The sequence below is a fragment of the Gallus gallus genome, chromosome 19 (genome assembly GCF_016699485.2).
Source record: "Gallus gallus isolate bGalGal1 chromosome 19, bGalGal1.mat.broiler.GRCg7b, whole genome shotgun sequence".
NCBI lineage: Eukaryota > Metazoa > Chordata > Aves > Galliformes > Phasianidae > Gallus > Gallus gallus.
In genome coordinates, this window is record NC_052550.1 from 7,976,341 (window position 1) to 7,988,511 (window position 12,171).

Sequence of the window (12,171 nt, forward strand, 5' to 3'; positions counted from 1 at the left end):
CTGTTAGCTGCTATTTCTCATTACTACATTTTACTCCAGATAACAATTTTTATATATTTTTTTTATTTTTTAGATGGAAATTAACCTGAAAGGCCAGGTAGTCATTTTGGATGAAGCCCATAATATTGAGGACAGTGCTCGGGAGGCAGTGAGCTACAGTGTTACAGAAAGTCAACTAAACGCTGCTCGAGAAGAGCTAGATTTCATGGTCAATAACAACATCAGGCAGAAGGATCATGAGCAACTACGGGCTATGTGCTGCTCTTTGACAAAGTAAGACAATTCTTTTTAATTGCTTTATGTCAATTAGTATTTAGATAATAGCATTTAGGCTTCTTTTGTCTTTTCCTAAAATGTTCATAATCTGCTTTAGTAGGAATCTCAGTCCCTTCATGATTTGCTTGCAGATTCTTCATATTTGAAAGTGAATTTATCAGTCACGCCCTTTGTTTTCCCTGCAAAACTTGGCTCAAATTTGAGTGGAGCGTCAGAGCTCCGGAGACCTGCAGTATATACAAATTTGTAGTAGAGACTCACTACGTCTTTAGAGGATTTGGTCAGCAAACCCTTCGCACAAGCACACCCTGTCCTTTTTTCTGATCTTTCTCAGGCACAAGTTGTCCATGCAGTGTTACTGATCATTCTTTCTCCCGACGTTATGTCAGCAGAATATGATTTTAATGATTTGCTTTTGTACTGAAATTGAAACCAAGTATGTGCTGAATCTCCTAGCACCTGATTTGTTGGAAGACAAGTGTCATGGAGTTCAGTGAACAGAGAAAAATAAGTGACTGAGAGCGTGGTTCTGGGAGCTAGAGTTGATAAGTAAGACAGAAAGAAGCTGAAAAAGTAGAAAATGTTCTCCTCTCCCCTGCTTTGTTTTTATCATTGTTTGTGTAAAGGAAAAGGTAATGAGAGGAAAAAAGCATGTAAAACCCAGAAAGCACAGAGAGGATTGGAAGAGGGGACCTCAACAGAAGCTGGAAATCTTGAGAGGAGGTGGAATAGAAACCAGTAGACTAGGGGCAGAAGCTTGGAAAGAAGGGAAGAAAACAAGAGAGCACAAGGGTATGTTTTGTGTGGTGTGGGAACATGAGAAAGTTGAACGACGTGGCCTTGAAGTCATCTGAACTCTGATGCAGTGCATGTCAAATCATTGTTTTGTTGCGTTAGCAGCTGGTGAAATACATTGTGCAGCACACTACAGCAAGTAGTTCATCATTTTCCTATCCTCTGTCCTGAGAGTTAATGTTTGTGTCAAAGAAACGACTTCTGGTTTTCTCTTAAGCAGAAGCTAGTTCTCCTACTTTAGATATTTTGAATGCTGTATTTCAGTACAAGATGGGAATAGCGTGGTTGGAGATTTGATTGCCCTAAGCCTTTTAACCTTATCAGAAAAACGAAGGTTGATTGTCTTGGCAACTGCCAACAATACGGAAAGCGGTTGGAAAGCAGAGGACTGGGTGTAAATGGCCAGTAATTGGTAATGTGCTGTTGCATAAAGTGACGTGGCTTTGCCAAATGCATGGGTAATTAGAAAAATCTTATTTCACTTGGAAAGGTCCTGGGCCCTCATTCCAGACAGCACTTAAGCAATGGGCTTAGTGCCACTGAGGTGCTAAAATGACCTGAGGAATTTGAAGATAGAGTAATGGAGGTATACTACCAAGCTCTAATGATGAGATACAGGTTTAAAAGGACAAATTGGTTGGTCAATAGAGGACCAATCAGTTGTTCAATTTATTGTTCTGTGTCAACAATAGGATTTTCTAGTAGAAAGGAAAGGGGTAAACACGCTTGAACTGAAGGCAATCTGTAACACATGCTGAATCTTTTCCTAAAAATATTGCTTATGCTGGTTTCCACTTCAGTACTGTAGTTACCTGAGAATGAAGCTGATTTTATTTATTCTTATGGCTTTTCTCTGAAAATGAATATGAATACTTATTTTAAATAATGAACAGGTATTTCTAGTACATGCTTCACTGTTAGATTCAATAGGATGGCTGTCCTTTTTAGAATTTGCCCTTTTTTTGTGATGCTTTTTTTATTAGATTAGGAAAGTGTTTGTATTTGCATTTGTAGCATAACCATTTTGAAAGTATGTGATGGTGTTTAAGGTTTAGAACAGGGAAACAGAAGTTTTACATTTCCTGAAATGTTTTATCCATTTATTCATTTCTATCATGCTGGCCTCTTCCTAATTTTAGTTCCAGGTCTTTTTGATGCTACATTTGAGGAATTAGGGCTGAGTAGTACATTGGTCTACTTCTGCCTGTGTTAGTGATCATAATTCCTGAACAAGATAAAGCAAATTATGGCCAAAGAAGTGGTTGTTCTGGTAGTATTTATGGAGGTATTTTTTTTGTAACCTGGCAAAAAGAAAGGTTTTTTAATTGTTCTGTTGAGCAGATGATTTGCAGTGACAGAACAGGAAATCTGGAGCTGAAACAGTTACTAAGCCTTGTTGCTTTATTTGATAATGATTAACTGATTTTACAGATACATATTTTGAACTGTTGTAGAAATGACAGCTGTCTTTCTGATGCCTCCTGCTGGTTGATGAGACAGACAGCTTCGGCATTTCCTGAGAAAGAAGGAGCCTGCCTGCTTTTCTAGACAGAGGGGGAGAGTTTTGTAATAGTGCAGAGATGATGAGAGACATATTTAGGTAGTGGAAATCTTAGCTCTGACACAAATGAGATGATGTGCATGTTTAGGTTCTGGTTTTAGAAAGCCCTATCATGTATTGCATTGTCAGTATCGTTATAATTCAGCTTCATTTTCAAGTTGTAGCAGTTACAAATATCTGTATAGATACTAAAAGGAGTCATTTCATGCCTCAAAATGTATTTCTTTTAGGGAGGTTTGTAATCGAGAGGATGACAAACCAACTTGTATCAGTTAGAGTAATGAGTGGCTTTAAAAGTACAGCAGAAATCTTTCTTAAATGAGCCTGACATCTTATATCGTAAGAACAGATTTTATTTTAATCTCTTTTCCTTACTGTAAAAATAATACATAACAATAAAATATAAATGCACAGGGACAAGTTTTCCTCTTGTGTCATTGAGCTGCATCAAGAGCAGCTCATTTCAAGAGAGAACAGCTGGCTTAAGGAAAATATGGTCAAGTATTTATCACAGTCATCATAGAAGAGTGGTGCAATTCAAGGTTCAATTTCTCTGGTACTTGGAATGCATTTCAAAGTTTGTGCTAAAATTGGTTCTGATTTCTTTCTTTTTTAGCTGGCTACGGGAAAGCTCTAGTCAGCTGGTAGAAACAGGGTATGAAACCTCCTGTAAGGTTTGGAGTGGAAAAGAAATGCTCAACCATTTTCACGACATGGGAATAACCAATATTAGTTTTCCCATTTTACAGGTAATGTTGTAAGCTATATAAATGAGTACCAGAGTTGTTAAACATCTTAAAATACCCGTAAACTAAATGTTGACACGTCTGTTACTTTACTACAATTTTGAAAAGCTGTCTAAAAATTATACGTGATGAAAACCAGGAATCCATTTGAGCTACTGCAACTTGCAGAAAATCCATGTTTTAAAGGTTAAAATTGATCATGTACAATTATCTTAAATTGAGCCAGTTAGTCACTGATAGCTTTGTCTGTTCTGTCTGCATTTTTTATTGACTGTTGAAATGTACTTAGAGTATTTTCAACCCTATCCCTTCTTTTTGTGTAAGCCAAATACATTAAAAGCTCTGTTAGTTTTCCTTTCCAGTTCTATCTTCAGTCAGACTTTATAGGTGTCGTAGGTGAACTTTTAAAGTAGTGTGCTGGTTGTCTTGCATCTGTACTGACTTTGCTTTTGAGAAGATAAATCAGAATGTTAATGTGGAATTTGTTTGCCTCTCAGAAACACCTTTCTGCTGTCTTGGAAAAAGAAGAAAAAATATCAATGTTTGGTAAAGAGGAACTTGTCGAGATACCTATTGTGAGCTCTGCCACTCAGATTGTGCTGAAAGGGTTATTCATGGTTCTTTTATATCTTTTTAAAGATAACAGCAGGTCAGTGTAAATACATAGCCTGATCTGGGTGGTGGTGTTCAATTCAGCTGCATTGCCAAACAGTCTGTTTCATTTGTGCGACACTTTTGTTATAGTGTCTGGACTCTGAGGAAAAACTAATATTTCAAAAAGCTTCGGGAAATTTACTTATGTGGGAAGAAGTCATTGAGAACTAATTTAAATACTGCCAAATTATATTGGTTTCGTTCAGGAATGAATTCAGATGTTGAAGAAATTTATTTGAAGGTTAGAGATAAATTTTCTTGATGCATTGCCAAGTTAAATGTGCACGGGTTTTGTTTTTCTACGTAGCACTTATTATTTGACTTCTGTCTACTTCCAGCAGTTACTAATACTTTCTGATTTAAACCCTATATTTAAAAATATTAATTACTGTGAAGCTTCATTATTTGTCCAAAAGGAGAACTGGCAACTCTTGAAATTTTACAACTCTTGCAGAGTTATCTTCTAGTAAAGGCTTTACAGCTTTCACAATCCACAGCTTTTCTGCTTTCAGATAATACAGCATATAAAATTATTTTTTATACTTAAATTTAAAGGCATGGTAGCAACATATCGTCTTTTCTTTTTATGAGCTTAATGCTTACAGTTTGCTTAACTGTAGTTTTAATATTTCTGTGCCTCTTCGTAGGTTTGCAGATGATTACAGAGTTGCTTTGCAACAAACTTATGCTTGGACAAATGATAACCAACCTGATGTTTCAGATACCAGTGCTTTCTTTACAAAGACCAAACATAAAAGGAATTTGCGACATAAAACTGTAGTCCACATGCTTAATTTTTGGTGCTTGAATCCTGCTGTGGTAAGCTGGGTGTGAAGGAACTAATTTTGAATGACAGCAAATACATGTAGATGATTGCATCTGTTTTCTGAATTCCTTCATTTCTCTCTCCATCTTTAGGCTTTTTCAGACCTAAATGATGTCAGAACAGTTGTTCTGACGTCTGGTACACTCTCTCCAATGGATTCATTTTCTTCCGAACTTGGTGTGAAGTTTTCTATTCAGCTGGAGGCAAATCATGTTATCCGGAACTCACAGGTAGACTCCTGCAGAGTTGTTCCCTCCTTTGAGGTATAATGCTGGCCGTTGTGAAATAAATGTAGCTTGAAATGCACAGATACATTCTGTGAATATGAAAAAAATGTACAGACCAGGCTAGTACTTGGAATGATGCAATTGTAAATTCTCAAATGCATCCCCTCCATTTGAAAATGTAATGCTATGCTATTTGATAATTTGGTTTCATCTCAATTACTGTGCTCTTCTGAAGCCTTAAGTGCCAGGACTCATTTGCTTAGAGAGACATCCCAGTATTTTAATTTGACTTTAAAGTTTCATTGTGCTAAATTACGTTATGCTAAACATTTTGTGTCACTTACTTTAGTATTAACTTTTTAATTACGCAAGGTTTGGGTTGGCACCATTGGAACAGGCCCAAATGGTCGGAAGCTGTGTGCCACGTTCCAGCATACGGAGACCTTTGAGTTCCAAGATGAGGTGGGAGCACTTCTGCTTTCAGTGTGTCAAAAAGTTGGCCAAGGAATTTTGTGCTTTTTGCCATCCTATAAGGTAAGGAAATCTCTCTTCTTATTTTTCCTTTAAAAAACATTCGCTGTACTTGAAAAACATACTGTGAATTTTTTTGTGCTACACATTAACATATGAATACATATAGAATAAATGTATTGCAGTAAACATAATTATATTGCATTGTAACTTCTTCTGGCTCATATTGGTGGTATGCCGATTTGTTTTTGTGAAACAGCAGGCTCATATTTGTTTTCAACAATGTCTTTATCTCAGTAATTATGAAAAGAGTACAATTTTTTTCTTAAATTGTTTCCTGAGTGCTTCGAAACCATGACATAAAGAGAACTGTATATTCTTTGTATGATATTTGAATGTAGTTTTTATCCAGTTCATTGCTTTCCTTGTTTCTTGTTTGCTTTCACTGCGCTGAAGATTGTGGTATATTTTTTTCCTGAGTCTGATGGGAATTGCTCTCTGGCATCAGCTGAAAAGAATCAAATTTCTCAGTTTCAGACTACATGATATCGAATTTCACTAACAACAGATATCTAATTATGGTTAATTTGTACCTCACAGAAGTTCTACTTTCGTCTCCATTAGTTCTGGTTAATTACGGTCAGCTCTAGGGAACAGGAGTATTAACCTGCAAATATTAATCTGTTATTCTTGCCCACTTTTCAGGTAATATTTGCAAGAATTTGACTTTTTTCATTTTAAATCTAAAAAATCTTAGCAATGTTTAAAAAAAAAAACAAAACAAAAACCCAAACTCAACAACCAACCAAAATAAAACGATTAATGCCCCTACTCTTCAACAAAAAAAACCACCTCTCAGTCTAATGGAAAAATGAAGTTTTCAGACCATTTTGTTCATCTCCAGGGTTCCTTGCAAGAGAATATTTTTTAAAATGAAAGAAGATTTGTCTGTTTTTTTTCCAAGCTTTCATGTTAGTTTGATCATTTAAGTGAATGACAGATGATAAAACCAGCAAGGGTTAGCAAGGCAAGGATTTTTCTTCTTTTTTTTTTTTTTCTGAGTGTCTTTAAAGGATTCGAGTCATCAGTGCAGTTACTGGCTGTAACCATTAGGTGACCACATTAGACCAGGTAATGTACAGTCAGTGAAAAAAGTGGATGACTGACTATAAATTTGTTTAACTTAGCTCACAAAATTCTGCTAATACACAAAGGCAACAATCTGAGAACAAATTTTGCATTCAGTTCATTTTCTTAAGGAATTTAAGGGCATATTTCAGTTTTCAGTATCGTCGTTGTTCTAATTAGCATTTAATGTTAAGCAGCATGTGATAGTTGATCTTGTTACATACAGACCTGGCAAGAGCTTTAGGAAGTTTTTATGAGAACAGTAATCTGAATTGAAGGTATGGAGAGACTTTGTAATGACATTTAGTAAAGAAGGAAAGAGATTGCTGGACAGCTCTGGTACCCTTCCCCCTCTCACTGCCCTTATGCTTCGCTAAAGGTCACCCAGCTAAACACGTTGAGTGTTCTTTCTTTGTGGGAATACTTCCATGAACCCAACGAAAGTATTGATAAATATAAATTGCAGACAATTGAAGGATGATATTTTAAAATCACATTGCCAATATTTTTCTATGGATGCCCTTTTTCATTCCACTTCTTCTTTTATTCTGGATTGGGTTGCCTTTAAATCTAAGAGATTAATTTGTTGAAAATACAGAATAATGTAAGCATAAGTATATTAGGACAGGGAAAAGAAGATATTTTTCTTTCATCGTCATACAGAATATGGTTTACCTGCAGATTTGCATTTCAAAACTGCTTACCAGAGATTTTCATGGGGAGATTGCACCTTTTCAAGAAATTGTGCAAGCCAGTAGAGATGGGATTAATATACCTGATCATGTGTCTCACTAAATTAATGATTACGAGTTAGTCTGATATCTTCAAAAATTAGGTTACTTTCAGAATTTCAGTTTCTATTCCCTTATAAATAAAAGGACAAGAAAAAAAGAGGCAGAAACTGCATCTTTAGGTTTTAATAAAATATATTTCCTTTTCTGTTGTGAGAATGGTACTTCTATGCTTTCTAGCCTTAATCATTGGGAACAGAAGGAATAGAGGTGTACCACTGCCCACAGGAAGCAGAGGTAGAGAAGCCGGTCTGCGTGGCACAGTGTGTCATGATGAACTGTTGGGAGCATGGAGCCAGGAGACAGTGTCCTCTCACTGCTTGTCCTCTTAGGACAATGTCATTATTCAACATCAGAAATAAAATAAATTTATGGTGAAAATAGAACAAATGAAACCATTTAATCTTCTTCCCGCTCTGGAAGCTTAGGGGGTTTTATAACTAAAGTTTATTTCTCTATATTTTGCCTGGAATTTCAGGTGGCTTTGTAAATGTTAAAGAACCATTTCCAGGTGAAAGTGATGAGCCATGTATTCATGTCAGAGCCTGTGAAACTTGAGTAGAAATGTAGTGATTTGTTTCAGACTTCTGAAGTGCTTAATAGAAGTCCTACTCAACAAGTATAGATGCGAAGGTACTTGAAAGTTTCTGTGCGCAAATAAATGGAAGGCAAATAAATTCCTAAATGTCACAACTTTAACCTAATCATAAGAAGAGAGAAGAAGATGATTCTTATAGAACATTAGAAATTTCACCAGGGTATGGTGCTATAGGAGCTAGCATTTAAGTCAAATACACCCAAAAACAGTAGTAGAGAAGCTTGCCTTTACCTTAATTAAGCATTTGACTGTATATGTACAGCAAATATCTGAGATCAGTAATACAGTGGAGAAAAATGTATGCACAAGCAGAAAACAGTGCACATTTTGTAGTTTTCTGTTATAAAGTTTTCTGTTATAAAGAGCTGTGATGCTATATTTAGTATACAGAGTAGTCTCCAGTAACATTATTTTTTGGTATTTATCAAAGTTCCAGCATGTTGACTTTTTCTTTTTAATATGAACTTAACTTATTAAATTGCAAACCAAGATACTTTTTAGGGCTACTAAAAAACACACTGTTGATACCGTGCAACAAAAATGCATTTATGTGAAAATCAGTAGCAACTCCAGGAAAAACACTCTATAAAAGAGAATATCAGAAGGTGAAAAGATTACTCAGAAATCTAAGATGCTTTTAAACAAGATTAAGATAAGGACCATTAAGGTTCATGTCGCCGACCTGTCTGCATTAAGATATATCTTGCCTGGTGCCTGCATCTTAGATGATTCATTCAATATGTGTCATATCAAAGTCAAGGTATCCAGTGAGGAGAAAAATGCTAATGCTTATAAATTTTAGTGATAATCCATCATGATGAATTAACTGACCTTTCTTTAGTAGCTCTTTTACAAAATAAGCTCTGGACAATAATGTTAATGTTTTTTTTTCCTGTTTTTTTTTAAGATGTTTGTTAATTTGTATCTGCTAATTATTGACTCATAACTTAGAAGTAAAATTTTTAAAATAGTTGGTCAAAAGGCTTTGGATGACTTGGTTCTTAAGATATTTGCTTGAGAATCAGAGATTTTTTTTTGCTACTTTCTCTCTTCACCTTTAAGAGGTGGGTAGTGTCCACCATTGATTCAAATTCATCGTATTTCTTCTGTATCTCCTTTCCTTTACAAAACTTTTGAAGTCAAATACCAATTTTAATTGATAGTTGCATTTGTGCCGCTGTGTATTTCATGTTATGCTGCCTCAAATAGATTTGTGGAGGGGATAGCTGGGAAAATGAGGGGAATTCCAGGAATATAAGCCTAAGAATATAAAAATATTAACTACTTCATTCTCTCTTTTGAGAACCTCTAAGAAGTGGCCGAATGGTCTAAATCTGCAGTTTAAATGTTACTTGCTGTACTATCTATGAAGTATTTATATCCAAATGCCTGTAATGCAGATTTTTCTTGTACTGTTTGCATTGCCGTGTGTTTTAAAACGCAGGTGGTAGTGGATTGGGGTTTGCAGCTATGCTGCTCTGTGAAAGAATTCCACCCTTAGTGAGTTTTAAACCATATAAGTCACTTTTTCACTGGCAGAAATAAATGCTGAATTTTATTTTGGAGTTTCCGTGGATGCTTGTGGAAGTTCTATCGATCGCATCTCGTTTTCTTGAGTGTCTTGACTGGTCACCTCGTCTTCAGTAAGGACAAACAGGGCAGGCAGCCAGCTAATCTGTTTGAACTGGAACACCTATGTTTATCACTTTGACTCTTTTCACAATGAAGGTATCAGCCAAAGTAGTGGTGCTGTTACAGACAAGTGTTTTTTTCCCATTCTTTTGATGTACTGTTCTTGGCAGTGCTACGTGACTTTAGGTAAGCACACCTCAGCAACATCACTTAACTCCCTGAGCAGAGCACAGCAATTGGTCCAACTCAGGCTGTTTTCAACAGGCAGACTCTTTGGATTTGGTTTAGGTAGTTTGGACCTCGGTTTAACCTCTGACTATTGCACTTTCCTGCCATTGCACAGCAGTGTGTCTGCATTGGATATGAGTCCCAGTCCTGGGATATTCTGTCTCCTGGACTGGACATAAATGTGCCAACCCCATATATGACAGGTTGAAGGAGGGATACAGTTTCAGTATTAATTCTGAATGTCTGTCTCTTCTTAGTTCAAGACCTGTTTTTTTGTTGCTTTTTTTCTTTAGTGAGATTTGTTTGAGATTGGTAGAAAAAAATAATTTTCAAAGAAGTTTTGTCACAGTGGCAGAAAATGAATTGAACCTAACGCTGAAAAAAGAGCAGAATATATTCATTTCTAAAACTTTCCTGAAATACAGTTTTGTAAACAAATTATAAGAAACCCATTTTTGCTATCATCAATAAGAAAAAATGCTGCTTTCTGACAACTTATATTTATTTAATAAATTACTTCAATACATTTACAAAAGATGGTAGTCTGTTTGGCCAGGCCTATTAAAAGCATTAAGATTTGAGCACTGGCTGTTAAAATGAGTAAATGGCAATATCACAAAGTTAAACAAATGCCAAAAAACGTTTTCCAGAGTACTGGGATTGTAACAATACCATTAATGAGGGCAAAGAGGTTTTAATGCAATTTGCACGTTCTAAAGTTTCAAAAAGAGGTTTTGAGTTAGTGCATTATTAATGTTCTGAACATCTGGAACTGTGTAAGAGCCATAGACGTTGAGCAAGTGCAGGGTTTCCCCACTAGGTCTGATGCTGACTGATTTCCTCCCCAGCGAAAAGCTTGTTTTAAGAAGTTTGAGACAGTAAAATGACAATATCCAGATAAGAGATAAACATTCCACAATGCCTTTTCGCTTGTAACGTATGTGGAGGAAAATTTGGAGACCATTAGGTTTGTGCAGTTAAAAGGTGAATTTGAAATTAAAGAGGAAAATTGCAATTTGCACCCAGATGGTGCTCTGAGGTACAGTTGCACTGATTGCAGAGAAATTACCTAATGCCACTGGGTGGGCTCCATAAGGTTGCTTACATTTTTCTGTTGGATGCAGTTAGGTATAGTTTGCAGGTATAAATACTCTATCAGGAGTAACATTCTCCTTTTTGTCCTTGTTTGGTAGCTGTAGGAGTGCTTTGAGGAAGAGGGATGTGCTCCTGTGTGTAAATCTTTGCAGGAAATGGGAATCTGTTTGCACCCAACGTGTTTTATGGCACAAATATGTAGTTTTAAATTGCGTAGATATTCACTTTCTGCATCACTTTAATATTATAAAATGTAATTCAGAGTGCTACAGCTTTAAAATGATTCTGTAAAACGTTGTTTCTAATATCACATAATTGTAGGTTTTGGAAGGGACCTCTGGAGATTATCTAGTCCAAACCCCCTGATTTCAATGTGTCTATAGTTTTAGATGTCATAACTATAGTTAATATGCAGCATCACATTCATTGGGATGAAAAGAAAGGAGGCCTTTAAGCAGGCTGGCATATCAGAGATAAGTTATGAAATAATTGTAAATTAATAATGATACTCACTTTCTGCAAAGCATTTGCTTGCTACTCTCAAGGGAAAGGCATTCTTTTACTTCAGAAGACTTATTTGTTTGAACCAAACAGCTGCAGTGCTGCTATTACAGTATGTAACAAACCCTAAAACCAAGGAAAGGCTTTAGGGAATAGAGTTCTGTCATCCTTGCTGACTCAAATTACGTGCAGGTACCTAACAACTGAGGTAGTGTAAAATGATGGAAGAGTAATTAAACAAGCGAGAATCACTCCGGGCTTCTGTCCTGGCTATAGTGGCTCTGTGCAGCGCCCCCTGGAAGTCACTAAGGTTTGTTTCAGGGACCGCAGGCTGCCGAGGTTGGTCTTGTGACACCAAAGTGATCGTTTTGGTGTGGGTTTTATTTGAGAAGAAAGACTTATGCCAGATTCTAAATCTGTGTCTGTTGCCTTCCTCTAAAGAAAATCTTAGCAGACTGATTTCCATGTGATGGGGCAGAGAATAAGTGATCTAAAAAAGCTGAATTTTAATGACTTGAACAATGCATTTCAACATTTGTACCTAATAAATGTAGATGGAGTTTTCTTTTCTTGTTGACCACTGGTTTTTCATTGCTTTTTACTCTCACTCTGTACTAGTAGTTTTCCTTCTGATCTTTATCT

At 36.2% G+C, this 12,171-nt stretch overlaps 1 protein-coding gene across 7 annotated transcripts in view; it reads left to right on the forward strand.

Annotated features, from left to right (window-relative positions):
* The window catches only part of BRIP1 (BRCA1 interacting protein C-terminal helicase 1), a 117,741-nt gene that overhangs the window by 8,718 nt on the left and 96,852 nt on the right, over positions 1–12,171 (forward strand). For all 7 annotated transcript variants that reach the window (XM_040650090.2, XM_040650091.2, XM_040650089.2 and 4 more), the window contains exons 9-14: positions 74–273; positions 3,249–3,381; positions 3,876–4,027; positions 4,680–4,851; positions 4,951–5,088; positions 5,458–5,619. In XM_040650090.2, coding sequence (XP_040506024.1) covers positions 74–273; positions 3,249–3,381; positions 3,876–4,027; positions 4,680–4,851; positions 4,951–5,088; positions 5,458–5,619 — 957 coding nt within the window. The remainder of the gene's footprint in view (positions 1–73; positions 274–3,248; positions 3,382–3,875; positions 4,028–4,679; positions 4,852–4,950; positions 5,089–5,457; positions 5,620–12,171) is intronic.